Here is a 19,568-nt window from a genome sequence, read left to right as displayed (position 1 = left end):
AAAACAATACATGTAATAGGTTTCAAAAGAGTGATCTGAATTTAATGTTGCTCTGAAATCATTGTTTTACATGGAAGTGGTTGAGGATGTCTTGAGTGGTTGCAGTTCAAGGTCCTGAGATTTTAGCTCCAATGTGAAAACCCACAACTCTCAAAACTTCATCGATGTCATGAAAGCTGAAGGGGAATAACTTAGCAAATGGTAAAGATAGCACTGATGCAATAATGCATTATTGACCTCGTAAGAGATGTAATTAATTGGTTTCTCAACATAATCGTTATTTGAATGTATTAATTAAAATGTTCTAGAGGCTTATATAAAATTGAAATTTTCTCTGTGGAAAAAGCATTTAATAACTATGGGATGTGTGTGGGATGAAGCTACTTGGAGAATCAGTGGCTGTCTAGAAACTGCAAATTCTGCAAAAATGATAAGGGATCCATGTCACTGAGTAAACTGAGGCCTCTAATTTAACTTGCTTGTTTGGTGTATACCATTTATATGTGTGTTCAGAGCACAATTGTGTGTTTCAAGTTCGAATTTCAGCTTGACCCTGCACTGGGGAGGGATATAAAATTGACATGGATTGTTCAAGTATCAAAAAGTGCATACAGTGTGGATAGACAGATGTGGAGAAGAGATTGGAACCCTATATTTTCCTCCTTGCTGCCCTTTGGCTGAATATGTAAGGGAAAAGGCTGGCAGAAATGTCCTACTCCTTCCATGTGCATATGACATACATACTTATATGACTTTTTTTCTATTGGCATCAGCTTTTTTAGTGGCTTGTTTTAATGGCGTCGGCTTTTTTAGTGGCTCATTTTTATGGTCTCAGCTTGTATTCAGTGGCTTTTTAATGGGTTTGCTTTAAATGGTTGTGTTTTAATGGTTTTGAATTGTTACCTTAATTATAAACTATGTTGATAAGTCCTGTGAAGAGGCAGTATATAAATTTTCAAAATAAATACTTTAAATAAAGAATGAGATACTGGAATGAAAGTTGGTGTGCATGTTCTGAACAACATTCTGTATTTCATTTTCAAACTCTAACTTGCCTCTTTTGCTTGCTTGAGATCACAGAATGAAATTTGATATGCTCTATCATAAATATCATTCTGTATTCATATCTGAAGATTAGATCAGGCCTGTTATATCTTTTGAAAGGTGACTGAAATGCAAAGTAGACCATGATACAACTTCTGAAGCGTGCCCTTCCTTCCCATTGGTGTGCCTTTCTAGTGTAACTTTTTTGAGATCAAAGTGAGACTCACAGGTCAGTTTGCATAATCATTATTTCTTATTCTGAACTGGGCCCTGGAGTGTGGATAAAAAAATCCAAACAATGGCGCTGGGGTAGAGTTGTCAATCCCCAGTTGGGTAATGAACTAGAAACTACAGAATATTCAGTAAAGAACAAACTAAAGGCAAAACTACTGAATATAAGAGCAATATATTCAACCAGTATTGGTCCTCTCCTGGACTCAGAAGGCAGGGCCTCCAAAGATGACCATAGTGGTCAGACAAATTCATATAGCAGGCTAATATATGTAAGCATAAACTTATTGCCCAGAACTCCCAACTCAAGCATCCTTGGTATAGTGGAAGGGCTCACAATTACGTAACCAACCTGGAGTGTGAGTCCTCACAAAGCAGGGGGATAGCCTGCCATCAGCCTGTGTGACTATCCCTATGATCAGAAGCCAGCAGGCAGACTCCTGATCTTTCTGGGATTAAACCAGAAAGTCAATCCTGCAAGGTTGGATACTTGCAGAATAAATTTCTGTTAACAGTTTACCGGTAGGTGGACACTGTACTGAATTTAGATTGCAACAGAAATCCCAGATATAGTAAAAGTGTTTTTTTATTAAAGAGTACAGGAATATTTCTAGAGAACAAAGCAATGAGCAGGAAGTTAATAAAAGCTACATCTTAAGTTCTAGCTACATATTATTCCCTAAATTATAGTTACCATAGGTTGCTCTTTTTTTTTTTTTTTGCTTTGTATTTTTGTATTTTTATGTGCATGTATGTGTGCTCCTGGAAGTCATGGTGGCCGCTGTTGACTAACCCATACAGGAGGCATGGAGGCTATTCAGAGAGGCAGATGAATAAAACCTGCCCATGCATCCGGCTCTGTACTTGCCAGGGTCAACCCTGCTTAGCTTCCGAGATGTGATGATCAGGGCTTATAGGTTACTCTTCTTGAGGGAAGTCAGACAGCCTTCCAAGTCTCCTTATGTGCCAGGTCCATGTCCAACCCATGGCAGGGTTAGCACATGGCCTCCCAGGGTAGCTGAAGCTGGCTTACTCCAATTAACAAAGAAAAACAGAAAATGCCAGTTTCTTAAAGTCTAAAAGTTGAATCAGCTGACATGCAACTGTGACACCAGATGGTTTAGCAGAGAAGCAGTGTAGGACAGGAGGCTTCTCTCTGTTGTGTAAATCACAACCTTTCTGGGTGACCAAATGGTACACTTTCTTGTCACCATTCTTCAAAGCACAAAGTGACGATAACTTTCCCATGACAACAGCCAGATAGTTCCCTTTTGATCTCTTCCCCCATGTTCCAGACCCAGGTTTTACTCTATGGTATACTATAACACAACCATGCCAGGCAAAAAAACAGATCACACCACAAACTCATGTTGATGCTAAACGCCACAAGGCTGAATATGACAGGAAAAGGTGGCAACAATGCACTGCACCAAAAAGGAATTCTCGGCTTCAACGTCTGTGTGACCATAGTCATGCCCCCACCCCCCATAATTATTCTTCCTTCTCTCCATCATGGGCCTGTTTCAGGGTTTTGAGCCACTGCAGCCACAGGGTGCGTGCGCACACACACACATGGGGAGAGTGGAAAGCTGGCATCTGTTTCAGCTGTGGGGTGGGTGGGGTCAGCTTGGGTGGGAGGAGTGAATGAATGCCAAGGGTTGGGGGTGGGTGGGAAGACAGTAAGTATGGGGAGGTGAACAAATGTCAAGGGTTGGTTGGGGCAGAAAAAGGGGAGGGTGAGTGAATGTCATGGGTGGGGGGAGTAGTGGAGTGCCAAGGGTGTGGGGGTTGTTGAGGAAGAAGTTTTTTGGGGGTGGTACTTGGAGGGGTGGTGAGAAGTTGGGAGTGGGTGGGAAGATAGCAAGGGTAAGGGAAGTGCACTGCCCCCCACAATGGGCCTTATTCCTAGTTACATGTAATGATATAACAATCTGTGTATCAGGTTCTCTGAATTCTCCACTTCCTTTCTTTTTATAAAGTAGGTTTCCAGCCCTTTTTGTTGCAGAGATATTAGGGGAAAAACATATATCACCAATGAAAGGAGCTGTAGAGAGTTACTTATTGAAACTGAAAGCTTCAACTAACAGATTCCAGAGAGGGACACCATTTTCATTCATTCCAATTTGTCTTTGTGTAACTTCCCTCAAGAACGACTTCCTTCATTTATTCCCATTTATGTCACTGTGTAAAAAGTATGTGTATAAAGCTGTCGTTTTTCTATGGGTGGTGGGCAAGCTTCCATCTCCAGGCCCTACCAGTCCTCTTTGTTCCAGTGAGAGCAAAGGCAGACACGGAAAGTGACATCACCATAGAGATGAGCAAATTGTTAGAGCATAATGACATCGCTTCTGTATGCAGACTAGAAGTGATATCATTATCACACAATATTGCCCTGTCCCCAAAAGGCTCCCACTGGTTGCTAGTGCTAGGCTGGTAGCCTTGTATGTATGTGATTTTGACTTACCTTTGGGTACAAACCTGTCAAAGGCAAATTTCACATACTTTCCAATAAACATAATACTTTCCTTTGTGTGTCATTCTTCTTCCGCCTCATAAGTCTTACAGTCCTGAGGACTTCTGTTTACAATGTTGCATTGTCTAATTCTGTTCCTGAAAAATGTCCAGCTCTTTTCCCTGGATAGGAGGAGGCAGGGTGTTTCCAAACTTTCAGCTACATCCTTACCATTTAGCTGAAAGACATAATAACATTTAATCATAAGCATATGTAGTTAGGTTTCATGTATGCCCAAAATGCCCCTTGGAACAGAATGCACAGGAATGAATCCAGTTTGGATAGTCAAATGATAGTCAAATAAATGAGTGCAAGCATTTACTCTTTAATGGGAAAAACCTTCGAAAATATAATAAGCCATGCCCAACCCACTAGCCACACTTCTTTGGATCCCAGCCATATTCAAGAAGATACAAAGGCCAATTTAGATAGCATAAAGTTTGAGCATTGGGCAAGGCTTTTTTTTTTGAAGAAAAAGTCCAGCAGGAACTCATTTGCATATTAAGCAACACCCCCTGATGCCAAGCCAGCCAGACCTGTGTTCCTACTCAAAAAAAGCCCTGGCAGTGGGTATCTTTATTGGGTTAGGTAGTTGATTGAGATGTTGTAAACATGTCAAATGTGCAAGCTCTTATCTTGGCAGGGGTCTAAAAGAATAGATGCTACAGTATTGTTACAGAAGATATTGTAGAGTACAACACAAGTGTGGATTGTTGGGTCTGATTTTGAATTTCAAAATCAAAATATTTTGGAACTTAATAGAAGTGCAAATTAAAAATTCATTATTACATTTCCATGTGGTAGAATAATTTTGTGGAATAATACTGTATTTCACACTAACTTTTTATTTTTTGCCAGTTTAACTGAGCATGTAGATGGTGTATCGGGCAACAGACAAGCATTAACAAACCTCACATTAACAGTCCTCATCTGATGAAGTGTGCTTGGAGCACATGAAAGCTTACGTTCTGAATAAAAAACTCATAATACTGAACTACGTCCAGAAATTCAGTAGACAGAAAGGATAGATACTATAGTATAAAATACCTGTATAATGTCAATTTGGAAGCTAGTGTATTTAGAAGAATAAAACAAATGCTTGCAAAGTGTGACAGACAGATAGATAGCATACACTCTGTATAAACTAGGAGGCCAGTCCTCCAAAGACGTACAAACCTCTGTTAAATGGTGGTACATGGTCCATGAAAACTCACTGGCCACAAACCCATATGGACCGCCATTTTTTTTGTCTGTGCCCATCCCTAGTTGTAACTTTGTTTAAGATTGCATTGTTAGCCTGTTATGATAATACAAAATACCTTTAAAGCCAGGTGCCTTAAAGCGTTGTGATGGGATATTTTGCAGTCATGTACTTTACTGATTTATTTGGTGTGCATTCAAATCCCTTTCAAGGTACCAAAGGCAGAAACAAAGGAGAATTTACAAATCTTCAGGGAGTAGCTGCATCAACAAATGGAAAAATATTAATTGCAGACAGCAATAACCAGTGTGTACAGGTAAGGTGTTTTTTCTCCCTTTTAAATTGGTTAATACATCTCCCTTTCCTGCAGCAGCCATGATCTGTATCAGAAACTCCATGAAGTTTTGGGATACTCCAGAGGACATAACATAGGCTTAATGGAGCTACTACTGGAAGGAATAACTGGTTGTTACCAGTTTGTATGTGTGTGTGTTTGAGCCACTCTGGATCGTGGTAATTCATTATATTCATTAGAGATACACAAACACAAAGCATTATTTATGTCCCTATCAAAAAAACATAATGTATTCAGGTGGCAAAGCTGGATATGTGGTCTTCAACATTTCTAGACCTGGGATACACTTTTAAGCCTTTAGGAGGCAGCATGGGACTCAGTGAACTACATGCATGTGATGTGACAGGAAGTCTTATGGTATCAAACTCATACTACAGAAAGAGGAACAAAGTTATTATCTCATTTGTGAAGGGATACTCAGGTATTCAAGTGTGGAACACTGGACAGACTGGTGAAGATGGAGATTACCAGACTGAGTGAAACAAGAGACAATTTTTTTTTCTAAGGAAAGGGACCCCTGAAACTTCCTGTCCTAAAAGAAACCGACTATATCAATCAGGCACCATGCCTTGCTATCCATGCAAAGAGAGGCAGGAGGTATGACAACAATTGCCCTCTGTGCATGCGCAGTAGTAGCTGGTTCTTTCAAAAGCAGCAAAAAGGCTAACTGAATAGGAGTTGCCAACCTCTAAGTGGCTTTTGGAGATCTCCTGCTATTTCAATTGATTCCCAGATCACCAAAATAAATTCTCCTGGAGAAAATGGCTGCTTTCGAGGGTGAATTCTATGACATTATACCTTTCTGAGGTCCCTCCCCTCCCCAAACCACACCCACTCTAGGCTTCATCCATCATACTCCACGTATTTCTCAACCCAGATCTGGCAACCCTGGGGCTCTATGATCCATCTGAGGGTCATTGTCTCTGAATTGAATACCACTGCTACTTATGGTATGGCAGCGATTGACCATGATTGTTCACCACAGAGATGTGTCATGGCAAATGTGCTTACCAAGCTGCATAACATGTAAACTAGTCCTTACTCACCATCATAAGTCATTGTGGTGCAAATATAGAAGCTTTTGCATTTGTGAAGGTCTGCATTCTTGGTGCTCCCATGTTAGGTGTGGAATATTTCCTTAATCATAGAAAAGGAAGAGTCCTTGTGCATATAGAGGGGCATGTGTGCATTGAATCCTCATGAACATTTGTCATGGATCCAGTCTAAATCATTAGAACGAATTACCACATTTTATGTTAATTTTTATTACTGCATTTTATGTTAAATTCTAGCTCTTTTCTACTGATGGTCAGTTCAAGAGTCGTTTCGGTATCCGGGGGAGATCTCCTGGCCAGTTGCAGCGGCCCACAGGAGTGGCTGTGCATCCTTGTGGTGACATTATTATTGCTGATTATGATAATAAATGGGTTAGCATCTTCTCTTCTGATGGAAAATTTAAGGTAAGCTTTGAAGTCCTAATTTTGTGTGTTTAACTTACTTGAGATGACAAAGGAGCCATTGTGTTTGTGAAATAAATGGGAAGAAATCATACTGTACATTGCAGCCACGAGGTTTAATTCTGAGGTTCTGCTTGTTCACTCAGCTGGTTTTCCCCTTGGCCTAGTTTTTTTCTGCTTCTTTCACAGTATTTGCATGCATAGTCAATATTTCATGACTAGACCACCTCTTTCAGAAGTTAGAATAAATTTTTAAAATAAGTATTTATTAAAATAACAGAATCCTCTGTTAATTATTAATAGGGCTTTCAGGCTCCAGCTAGCCAGGTTATTCTAAGGTTATTCATTTCTATATAACAATCAGTTCCACTTAAATTTTTTGCTGTTGATAACTGATACAGATCTGACTTCACAATGTATATATATTTTTTATTTTTTTATTTATCTGGGATTTATATCCCGCCCTTCCCACCGAGTGGCTCAGGGCGGCTTACAACATATATAAAACTAACATAAAAATATAAAATTACACTTTAAAATTAACATTTCATAATATATAAGTAAAATCAAACATTTGTTATAAATGTACATCATTTGTACAAATGTAAAATATCTCCAATCACATGTTTAATTTTCATCTGTCCATAATATGTTGACATCTTTTTGATGCACATGCCAAGTTCTATATCCTGAGAGGGTGTTTCAAATATGAATTTATTACATGTGATTTCTGAATTTGCACTGTTTGTGGGTTCAAAAAAAATTAAATGCTTTTTTTTCTGTAGACAAAAATTGGATCTGGAAAACTTATGGGACCAAAAGGTGTTTCTGTTGATCGCAATGGACACATCATTGTAGTGGACAATAAAGCCTGTTGTGTGTTCATCTTCCAGCCAAATGGGAAAATAGTAACCAGGTTTGGAAGCCGAGGCAATGGAGACAAACAATTTGCAGGTACCCTTGATAGGTCCCAGTTTATAAATCTTTACAAAGAAATAAAACACATTCAGATCATCGTGTTTTTTGTGGGGTAGGAAGGGGTGTAATATTTCAGCATGTTGGTAATGCCCAAATTTCACTGTACAAGTAGCTGCATTTATGTTCTCTGCTATGAAAATATGAGCTAATGTCTTATGTATAATTTACTCCAGGGGTGTCAAACTCATTTGTTATGAGGGATGAATATGACATAAATGAGACCTTGTTGGGCCAGGCCAGGCTATGTTGTGCCGGGCCATGTGTGTACCTGTTTTAAGATTAGGAAGCAGAGATATAAACTTTTTAAAGGACACAAACACAACTAAAAAAAATGTATTAAAAAAAACTTAACTTGCTTAAAACATTATCACTTGTTGGTTTTAAAGGTGCTTTCTTTGTATTTCTCCCCATGGGATTCAGAGAACTGGGCAAAGGAAGCTCTGGCTCTTTCCCTCCTGAGGGGACTAGTAGGGAGAGGAGCCTCAACCAATGGAGAAAATAGAGGTTTTGCTCTGTAGCTCCTGTGTGATTGAACAAGCCATGTAAAGGAAGCTGAGATGCAGAAGGACGCAAGAGAGAGGAAGAAGGAAGCAGTCAAGAGCCGGAGGTTCAGGGGCCTGATAGGAGCCCTCCAGGGGCCTGATTTGTCCCCCGGGCCACATGTTTGACACCCTTGCATTTCTTCCCAATTACTAGGTAGAATGAAATATGTAGAGATATAATTTTTAAAAATTAATTGAAGAACATTGTTTGTCTTGCTTTTGTATGGCTTGTGACTGCTCCAATTTTTGTGCTGTGAGCCTCCTCCATAGTGGCCATATGGTAGTAAAAAGAATCACAGGTTCTCAGTCCCAAATGGTTGAGACATAAACATTGCCTTTAATGTTTGTATATTGTTCTACAGATAATGAATGTCACAGTTCATAATTTATCTAAGATAGCTTTCCAAAATAATACTTTCTGCTCCTTTTTAAAATGTTGGGGCCATTGCTAAGATTGCAATTACTCTTGAACCAGTCCACTTAATAAGAACATTTGTTCTGTGCCAGAAAGTGTATCAGTCTTGATGAGACATAAGCCTGTGCCTGGGAAAGGGTTCAGACCAGTGGCCAAAAAGAAACTAGTTTTCATAATTTCCCATGAAGTCACCTGCTTATTTCATAGAGGTACTTATCAGTGCTTGCTTAGTGGTGTTTTTAGACAAGTAAGCAGATTTCCACCATGAGATGAAGTCTGCAGTTCAATAGAACTTCTGTACAGAGTCAGGCATACAGTTGCACAAGTGAGTTCAGCTGAAAATAGCAAGTTAGTAGAATTCAGTTTAATTCACATTACTGTGTGTTATGCATGCTCACACTTCTTGCTACATGTATTTTTATGTCTTTTCTGTGTGTATGTGTGTTTAAAAAATCTAAACTCAGCTTGCATTGGCTGAGAGGGGTTACTTAATTGTTTTACTTCTGGTAATTTTTCAGTTCAGAATAACAGGGGTTGAGCTGGTTTTACTCAAGAGGTTTTAAGTCCTTGTATCTTTCCCAGTGTAGCTGAAAAAAAAAAACAGTTTTGGGGAGAATGAAACAACAAAAGCTAAACAACTCCTCTGTAGCCTCCTTTCTCTAGCCTGAGTCACAGCCTGATTTGGACATTAAAAACATTCAAAGGAGAAAAAAATCACAACACTCCACATAACTGCATGAATAAACATTTCAGTATTATTTTGGCATGCTGTTTGCTTAAGTGCTGAAATGTGTCACTGTTGAGTTTTGTAGTAACCTATCTGCTACTTTTCAGAGCTATAGACCGTATTCTATTCAAACTTTTCAGCAGAGCCACTGACCACATTTAAATGTTGCATTAAGGGACAGGTTAATTTGCCACAACAAGCATGACCACAGTAGAGCTGTACTTTTCCCTCTAGCTATCTCTTTAATAAGCTGATCCACATGGCAGTACTTTCCTTCAGAAGCTTCATTGTTACTGGTGGTAGTGCTGATGCCCTGAGGGCTTCCAGTTGCTGGGTTTCCCTGCATTTTTTATGCTACAGGCCCTACAGTTATTCCTCCCATATGCCAGCTCTGGATTTTTCAGTGAATCCCTCCTTGGTGATTGGCATGTCATTTAATCAGTATATTGGTATGTCAGTTAACTAAAAAAAACCCTTCCCCCTCAATAAATCTCCCCTATGGATGTGTGTGCACATACATGCACAGCCACTGCAGAAAGTGGGGTTGGGGAAATTATTGCTGTGTAGACAGGACTTTGAAAATCCAAAGTTTCCTGCCTACAGAGCAGCCATCCAGACTTTGCTGCAATCTTTCCCAAAACTTCTCATCCAAGCAGGTCTGGGAAAGATCAGAGGGAATACCTGAGGGGTGCACAACTGCACTGTGATGCTGCAGGGAAGTTAGAGGAATAAAAAATACTTCCCAACAACATTGAACCTAGCAAAGACTTGATGTTGTTTGCCTCCATGCCTTGAAAAGCTTCAACTTCCTGTTTCCACACATTAATTATGAAACTGGATTCAGGTGGGTAGCCATTTTGGTCTAAAGCAACAGAATCTCCAAGTCCCACCTGGAGGCTGGCATCCCTAGGAGAAGCTTCAGCCCTCCCCTATCCCAGCCATTTTGCCAAGCTAAGGGAATCTGATTTATCTTGCTCTGGGGCCCCATATGCTTCAGTAAACAGGATGCCTCATGGATGTTTCAGTTCAGGAAAATGGCAGTTCAGGAGAAGAAGCCTGCTGTCCTCAGGCCCCAAAGCACTTGGAAGCATTAGTTCCCTGACAGACCAGAAAATCCTGTCCTGATTCTTGACAAAGATTGTATTAGCTCAATCCTCGCCCTCTTGTCCTCGGCCAAGAGTATCCCACAGATACTAAGACATAACATCTAGTTTGGCTCTAACTCAGAATTCTAAACTATGAGGGGGCAAAGGGACCTTCAACCAAGCATTATGGTATAGGTAATTGAAGTTTGTTTTGGGGTCTTGTGTAAGAAGGGAGAGGGCCAGGCCTGTAGCTACAGGGGGGCCAGGCTGCTCTATTAAACTCTTTCCCTATGTAGGGCCCCTCTGTTGGAGGACCTCCAAGACCCACAGAAAAGAGAGGGAGAGAGAGACAGCACATATGAGAGAGCAAAGAGAGAGAGCACAAGACGAGAGCAACAGCAAAAGCAAAAGACAGTGTGAGAATGAGAAAGCGGCAGAGAGAGAGCAAGAGAGCAGCAGTGAGAGAGAGGGGGGAGAGTGAGAGCAGCAGCGAGATTGAGCGGAAGAGTGACAGCAACGGGAGAGGGAGAGAGCAACAGCCAGAGAGAGAGTGCAAGAGAGAGCTGGGGCCGGGCAGACTGGCTGGTGGAGGGAAGAAGCAGCCAAGCCCCATGCTCCTCCCATCAAATTTTTAGCTCCCGGACCCCTCCACCCAAAATTTTCTGGCTACAGGGCTGGGGAGGGAAAGAGGAGCAAATGGGCACAGTGAACAAGACAAACTGAAGTTTCATTGTGGTTCAATGTGATGTATGAATGTGGCTAAAGAGATATGCTCCTTCTCTGTACCTTGCCACTTATGGAGCAATGCAAAGCAGCTGCACTGAGAAATATGCAGCATTTTATTCAATCAGGCTTACTCAAAGGAAAGTTTTCTTAGGATTGCAGTCTTAATTTCTTAAGCCCTTGATGAGTCAATAGGATAAGGAGGACAAATCCTTATGTTGTTAGAGTTGCAAAATCTTTTGAGGTGGGGAGAGAACACAGTATTCATTTACATATCAGATGAATTTTAAATAGTTCATTGCTTTACACTGAAGTAGCACTAAAAAGGAAGATCTAAGCAAGGAGAGCCAGTCTAATAAATTCAAATCTAACCAAGTAGCAAGTTTTTAATGTATTGCTCTCTAGATTATATGTACTGTCATCTAAGTTCATTTTGCTGCTTTTGTGTTTGTTGCTGATTATATTCTAAGTTTAATATCTCTTTGTATGCTGGCAAGCTTATACATGACAGCTTGTGAACTTGATGCCCTTCCTGATTCATTGTTAATAGAATTATCCAAATGGAATATAAACCCTTGATATGGAATTCACATTTACTTAGTTATATTTTCAGAGGCTTTGGCTGGAGTTGGATATTCAATGGGCTTTGTGCATCTCAAAAAATTCTTCTTCAGCTTCTCCTCTGGTGGGTTTGGTGGTATGTCTGGGCAGCAGAAATGTCTGGGGAGGAGGCCGTATATATATTCCATTCCTCTTTTATTTGACAAGAATATAAATGTATCGTGAACCTTAACAGTGACTGCAGGTGGGCTAGAGAGGAAGTAGCTGGTGTTAACTAGTACAGAAGCAGGAAGTCAGATTGGTGTTGGCTGCCCAATATCTAGTTCTAAGCTTACACAGTATCATTATAATCTAATAGTAAAATGGCTCATCTCTGATAAAAAGCAGCCATCCAAAGAAAAGGCTGCTGTCTCTACATAATTTCTCAGGTATCCAGAAAAACATGAATTTGTAAATTAAACAAAAGACCCCACACACACATACACCATAAGCCATGGTCCAGAAATCCAAATCTTTCCTGATGACAACTTCAATGTAGCCAGTTGTTTGTTTGAAGTATTGTTCTTTGTCATCCTAAATTATGGCCTTCAACAGGAAGAAATGACTAAAACCCAACATGCACTCCCAACTCCTTCACCTTCTGATCCAGAGCCACATAGTCTCTTTTAATACATTCAGGGCTGTGCCGGGCAGTATCATTTGTTCCCACATGGATCAGCAAGAAGGGATAATAATCTGTGGGTCTGACAAGTCTTCCTATCCTTTGTGACACATCCTGGATGTGTGCACCCGGTAGACAGCATACCTCTTGAGACGACAAGTTCGGTTGGTACACTTTGGGCTCTACCCCTCCTAAGCAAGGAATCTCCAACTACCAGTACCCTCCTCTTCCTATATTGGGGAGCAGAAGCTCCAGGCTTCTTACCCACAGGGTTCTGAGAAACTTCCCTCAAGCTTTTTGGAGGCTGGGGAAGTAGTCTTTGTTCTAATGGTTCAGAATCACTATCTGTGAGGAGATCCTGGAACCGATTGCTGAGCAACAGAGGTTCAGAATGTCTCATTTTCCTGCTCCTGTGGGTTACATTTTCCCACAAACTCTCCTCCTATGTTGGGTTATTTTCCATTTGCTGAGATACCTTTTCCTCTTCCTCCTGTTGTCCTTTCAAGAGTACTTCATGGGTTCTATCAAGAAAATCCTCACCTTCCTTTATATACTGTAGTGTGGACAAGTATGCCTCAAATCCATATATGTTCTCCTCTAGCAGGGCTACCAACTTATACTTTCTGCAAGTGTAATTGCTGCTACCCTCAGGTAAAAATACAAACATCCCACAGACTTTAAATGTCACTGCCTCAGCTCCCTCACCAGTCATGCTGCTGCAGTCCATTCCAAAATTAGTTCTCTTTATCTTGACTTCCCTGTAAATTCCACTGCCAAACTGCCTCTTGAAACTACTTGTGAGGAACTACTTACCCTCCTACAGAACCCCCAGGCCCACAGGCTATGGCAAGGAGGAGCCTTGCAACTCCCCAACCCACCTCTGACTCAACAACTAGAGCAACAGTAGAGGGCAGGGCCAGCAACCACCCCCAGGCAAACAGGCCACCCTCTCTCAGCAACAAGCACACAAAAGACACACCGAAGCAATCAGAAACCCCTCTCCAGCAGGCTCTAAACTCACTCCAAGTTCACTCACACAGCAACCCTCACACTGTTCTCTCATACAGAACCCCTAGGTAATGCTCCCCAGCAGTTTTGGAAAAGCAAAATTAACACTCGCTTTGCCAGCAGTTCTGTCCCAGCTCCAAGCACCTTTTTCTAACTCAGCTGAGTCAATTTAAATGATTCCAAATTCAGAAGCAGTGATTCTTGTATTACAACTGAACAGATCATTGTGATGATTTAATACATTTTCTCCCTAGGATGGCTTGTAACTGATTAATTCTTGCTTGTTGCAGGTCCTCATTTTGCAGCTGTCAACCACAATAATGAAATTATTATTACAGATTTCCACAATCACTCTGTCAAGGTATGACATAGTAAATTCCTGTTGAAGCGATATATGTTGTTCGTATGTTCTCATAAAAGAATTAACTATATTTTCAACATTGGCCATTGCTCAGTTTAGACGTAGCGAACTAATTGAATGAGTAATTTGATTTTACCGTTTAATTAGAGCTATACTCCTTGAATTGTGTTGGTTCAAAAAGTCCTGTGTTGTTCTATATTACACATTTCTTGGCCATTTTACACTTTCATTTTAAGATTCTAGTAATCAAGGAATGCATTTAATGCTTGGAGAAACTTGCCTCTGATGGTTGTAGTGGTAACCGTAATCAAGTCAGCAAGACCAGGTCAATTCTTACTGACTTGATCAACACTGTAAATGTCTTATATGTCTTATATGGCACATATAACTGGCATGTCTAACAGCCATGGGCTTGCACTTTATGTTACATGAGGGAAATCCTCTTGTTTCTAGAAGTTTTGTAATGAATTGTGGCCTTCTGTAGCAGGACATTTATACCAGTAGTATTCTTTAGGCATGAAACATGTCCATGTAAGCTGATGTCCGTATTTCAGAATCAGGCAGTTCAGACATATACACATACCAAAGGCCTCAGTTCAGGCTAGTGGAGGAGGCATATAGATTTCAGTGGCATGGCAAGATTTCGAATAGAAGGCTGTAGTATGGTACTTTGGTAAATGGCTTTGTTTTACTGTTTTTACTGGTTTATTGTTTAAATGTTGTAAATTGATGTATTTTAAAACTTAATCCTATGTTAGAACTTTTGTGTTGTGAGCCGCCCTGAGCCGCTTTGGTGGGAAGGGCGGGATATAAACTAAATAAAATGAAATGAATGAAAATGAAGATAAAACAACAGGGCTCAGAATTCTATTACTATTGGGAGTTTGGGGGGAAGGTTACTTCTTCAAAATCATCATCATCATCTCTTTAAACAGTTCCCACTTTTCTGCAAACCTCATAGGGTTTTCTGAAATTTGCAGAAATTATATGGGGGGGGGGGCATGTTATAGACTTTTTGAGCAACATGGAAGCTAGTTGTGTATGGATGTTAAGTGATGTAGCTGTGATGTTACATTCTGAATCTTCTACTACATCCCAAACGTTAGTTCTTCAGCCTTATAGTTGTATCTACACAAGCAGGGACTCATGAGAAACTCATATAAAATTCCCCTTTTAGTCTCTGCTTTTCCTCTGGCTTCTGTTACCTGGCCCCAGTTACCTTCATCCTCCTCCTCCCCTCTCCCAATAATAATAGCAGTTAAATATTAATTAAGACTATAAGGGGACAAAATAAAACACAACACCACCCCCCACCAAGCAGAGCTTAAAAACAGATGAGCAGAAAGGTAAGTTAATGTTTGCCCAAGACCACATGACTATTGCAGAAGATTCTATGAAGGGTGAGTTGTCTTTCAGAGAAGTCTGAGCACTGTTGTTGATATTTTCGTTGTGGAACCCATAATAAGCTTCTGGAAAACTCCTAAAATTCAACACAATTTGAAAGCCATCACTATAAACAAAGCAGAGATGTATGAAAGTGAGACTTCCTGCTGATAGCTATAAAGGGAAAGCAATCCTATGTGTTGTAGCTAGCAGTGGAATCTGTGAGTGTAGGAGAGGTAAGAATATAGCCTTCGATCATGGCCATAGCTTTCTTTAAAATTCTGGTTCTTTTTGTGGCTTTCTATAGATGCTTTCTTAGCAGGACTTTCCCTTTGCATGTTAGGCCACACACCCCTGATGCAGCCAATCCTCCTGGAGCTTACCGTAGCCCTGTACTAAGAGCTCTGTAAATTCTTGGAGGATTGGCTATATCAGGGGTGTGTGGCCTAATATGCATAGGAGTTTCTGCTACAACCCCCCCCCCCCCTGCTTCTTAGGATAACATTGTTGTATTTTACATTTCTTACCCTCAATATTTGTTCTTTCTGTCATCTTTTCCCTTCTTTCCCTCCAAAAAGCAAATGTCTTTTCCCCAAGTTTTAGTAGAGGTCATGGCTGAATGGTAAAGAATCTCCATTGCATGATACAGTTCCTAAATTCAATCCCTGGTGTCTCCAGTCAAAGGGATCAAGTAGTAGATGATATGAAAGACCCTGAAAATGCCAGTCAATGTAGACAAGACTGATAGACCAATGATCTGACTTAGTTTAAGCAGTTTTATGTGTATGTACGTGTTCATTGCTATATCTGAGGATAATATTTGTGCTTCTTTTTTGCAAGTTTGTAACATCAAGCAAGCACTATTTAGTATAACATGTAACTTTTTTTTTTAATTCCTACAGGTATTTAACCAGGAAGGTGAATTCATGTTAAAGTTTGGGTCTAATGGGGAAGGAAATGGGCAATTTAATGCACCAACAGGAGTAGCTGTAGATTCGAATGGAAATATTATTGTAGCTGATTGGGGAAACAGTCGAATACAGGTAGACAAAACCTTTATTTTTTTCCAGTCAGTTGACTTAATGTTGTATGGCTCGTATTTTTTACCCCATTTTCATGGCTGACTCTCACACTATCTCTAGAAGGTCTCCTTGTGCTCTGGAGTGATAGCAAAACTGTGTGATCCATGAACTATGCTAATAAGAGGCAAACAAAGAGAATTCATATGAATGTGGCTAATGACTTGACATAAAACTTACGAAAGTTTGCATAGTATAGATAAGTCTGCCAAAAAGAGTCAAATGTACTTCATGGAGAATGTGCACAAAATGATAGAGGTATTCACAAATCACCAGATCAACATGTCTAGGAATGGGCATCTAGGGATGGGCATGAACTGGGAAAATGTGATTCAGTTTGTGGTTTGTGGCATGCCTGATTTGCAAACCACAAATTGTCACAAACCTTTGTAACCAAATGAACTGGTTTGGTTCATGATATTTGTGACTTAGAATGACAGCCCCGCCCCCGATGTGCTAGAGTCATTAAATACACAGAGGATCTCTGTGTCATTAAATACACAGAGACTGACTCTCCTCTACCTGTCCTCCAAGTTTGGAAGGAAGGTGCCCCCAGGAAAGTGCTTTCTGGGAAAATGGCTGCCATTTCTCCAGAAAGCACTTTCTGGGGGCACCTTCTTTGGGGGACATAACTCAGACCCCATAAACCCAATCCTCACCAAACATGGAGGGCTAATAGAGGAAAGTCACCTGGAGATCTCCTGCGAGTTTGGTGTGTCTAGCTTGCGCAGGATCTGTTCTATAAACTCCTGAACCTGTGCCTGGTCATTTTGAAAGGCACAGGTTCAGAAGTGTATTTAATGGGTCCTGTGAAAGGACCATCCAGGGGAGGTCTGCTGTGAGTTTGGTGTCTCTAGCTTGCACAGGATCCATTCTGTACATTCCTGAACCTACTGTTGTCAAAATGACTACCTGTCATTGACAGGCACAGGTTCAGGAGTGTATAGAACAGATCAAGTTAGAGACATCAAAGTAGGAGGAGACATATAAACAAAAACATGTACCAAAAAATTTGTGGTAGGGTATGAGCCTTTGTGAGTCGCTGCACATTGCCATACCTGAAGAAGGAGCTGGGAATGTAGGCAGCCTCAGAGGACAGGAGAAGGGAGAAGAGAGCCCTGCGGGCCTGATTGAAGCCCTGGGCAGGTCAGTTTGGCCTGCAGGCTGGATGTTTGACACCCCTGATGTACATTGCTGAAACAATGTATGCATTTTCTGATTGGGAACTAATTCTCTCTAGGCAATGCAGAAATTTGACGTGGAAACTATTTAAATGGTCAGTGTATGAAATGGGTTCTGCCGATTCATATTCTCTGGTATTCATTAGTGATAAGCCAACATGTTCCTACACCCTGCACTCAGAATATAACCCCAGTGCATGTAATGTTTATAAATGTTACAACCTGGAGTTTTCCTCCAACTTAGATTATATTCAGAAGCATTCTTTCTGCTTCTTTTCTTCCTTTGCTCCTCATCTCACTCTCAGGCTTACTTATCCATGGCAGCTGGAGGTGGACAGGAGAAGAAAGAGTCCTTGTCCATTTCTCATCATCTCTTCTCCCTACCAGTGCCTCAGATGCTGTTAGGGAAATGTAATCATCCATTTTCAAGCTTCTGCAGACTAGAAAAGAGGAGGAAACAGACAAGATGTATTGGAGGTCTTCCTTCCTCTTGTCTAGTTACCTGCCTATACCTGCTGCTTTGGCCTCCACAAACTGAGTACTCATGGGGTCAGCGTGGCAAATTATGAGCAAGTTTAGCGCTCTTCAAAATAAGAATTTTTCCTGAGTTTTCTTTGATATCACTCACTCATTAGCCCCTTTCCAGCTCAAGCTCTGGTAAGTTCATCCATCACTGGGCAAGATGTAAGATAACTTGCCTTCTGCTACTTAAGTCTGCACATTCGCTGAGTCATCATATGCACATACCTTATCAGTGGTGGTATGCACACCTACCAGTCACTTTGCTGTGGCTCTACTGTAGATGTTATGGTTTTTTTCTTTCCTTCATTGAACTGAATTAATTCTCTTTTCATTTTCACAGGTTTTTGATGGAAGTGGATCCTTTTTATCCTATATAAACACATCTGCTGATCCGCTTTATGGTCCCCAAGGCTTGGCCCTAACTTCCGATGGCCATGTTGTCGTTGCTGACTCTGGCAATCACTGCTTCAAAGTGTATCGATACTTACAGTAGCAGTTGGATCATGCTTAAGAAGTTACTAGTCTCTGAGGGCCAATGTAGATCTTTTTGCATATGATGTCTACTTCTTTAAATATTTAAATTTTAATACGGGAGGAGTTTTCACTTTTATGTTTTATTTCCAAATCTACCTTCTTTACATCGAACTTGCACCTCATATGTTCTGCACTGAAGTCATCCTAAGGATTAATAAATAAGACCCTCTCTTCTTTCCCGGATTCAGTGGAATAATAGACATGTGAACTATGGCTTGTAGATCAGGCATTTATGTAACTAATTTTTCTGCAAGGGAGAAGGGAAAGTGAAATGATTTAAAGGGGTGTATTTAACATGTAAATGGGGAGCTCTTGTTTAAAAGCTTCCAAATTTGAAAATTGTTACTGTTAAGCATTATTTATTCCAGCAGGAAGTCTGGGAGTCTTTTAGACCGTGTTGTTGTACTAGGTATTACATTTGTAACATTCTTCTGTCTTAGCAACTGTAGTAAGTAGTTTCTTTTAGTAATAAAGATATATGGTCAAGTCATTTGGAAACCTTCCTGTTCTAGTTGTCCAGCCTAACACAATTGAACTTTTAGCACTACAAGAATTAATGCAAACTTCCTGCACGATGTGGGATTAATGTACATGTTTATCAGTTCCCTACTGCTCAATGCATTGTAAGGATTTTCCAGAATCCTGAAGTTTATATGGAAAGAAACTCTGATAAAGATATGTTATTGCTGAATGTATAATGTTCTTCCCATGGTTTTTAATAGCAGTCCCATTTTCACATAGCCATACAGGTTCCTTATTGGAGAACCTACCTTGAACAACCAAAGGGTGTTTGGAGATTAACAAAGGTTGGGGGGGGGGGCTTAACCAAGAGTTACCAAAGCGGCGTGGCGTGGTGGTTGTTTCTAAAAAAATTAAATTCTAAACTTGGCTAAGTAGTAAAAAAAATGTGGGACAAATATTTAACATTTAGTGAGTGTGAGCTAGGACATAGTTTTCCCCCCATCAAGAATAAGAAGTGCATGTAGATTATTTGAGCATCAGCCTTTT

At 40.4% G+C, this 19,568-nt stretch overlaps 1 protein-coding gene across 5 annotated transcripts in view; it reads left to right on the top strand.

The window, feature by feature from the left end:
* TRIM2 (tripartite motif containing 2) overlaps positions 1-19,050 on the top strand; it is an 87,137-nt gene extending 68,087 nt beyond the window's left edge. For all 5 annotated transcript variants that reach the window (XM_060246633.1, XM_060246632.1, XM_060246634.1 and 2 more), the window contains 6 exons: positions 5,201-5,304; positions 6,636-6,803; positions 7,586-7,754; positions 13,791-13,861; positions 16,147-16,287; positions 18,367-19,050. In XM_060246633.1, the coding sequence (XP_060102616.1) occupies positions 5,201-5,304; positions 6,636-6,803; positions 7,586-7,754; positions 13,791-13,861; positions 16,147-16,287; positions 18,367-18,519 (806 nt within the window). In that variant the 3' untranslated portion in view covers positions 18,520-19,050. The remainder of the gene's footprint in view (positions 1-5,200; positions 5,305-6,635; positions 6,804-7,585; positions 7,755-13,790; positions 13,862-16,146; positions 16,288-18,366) is intronic.
* The last annotated feature ends 518 nt before the right edge of the window (positions 19,051-19,568 follow it).

This window comes from Heteronotia binoei, chromosome 9 (assembly GCF_032191835.1).
Source record: "Heteronotia binoei isolate CCM8104 ecotype False Entrance Well chromosome 9, APGP_CSIRO_Hbin_v1, whole genome shotgun sequence".
Lineage (NCBI taxonomy): Eukaryota > Metazoa > Chordata > Lepidosauria > Squamata > Gekkonidae > Heteronotia > Heteronotia binoei.
Note: the sequence above shows the minus strand (reverse complement) of the source record. Positions and strands in the feature narration are given on the sequence as shown.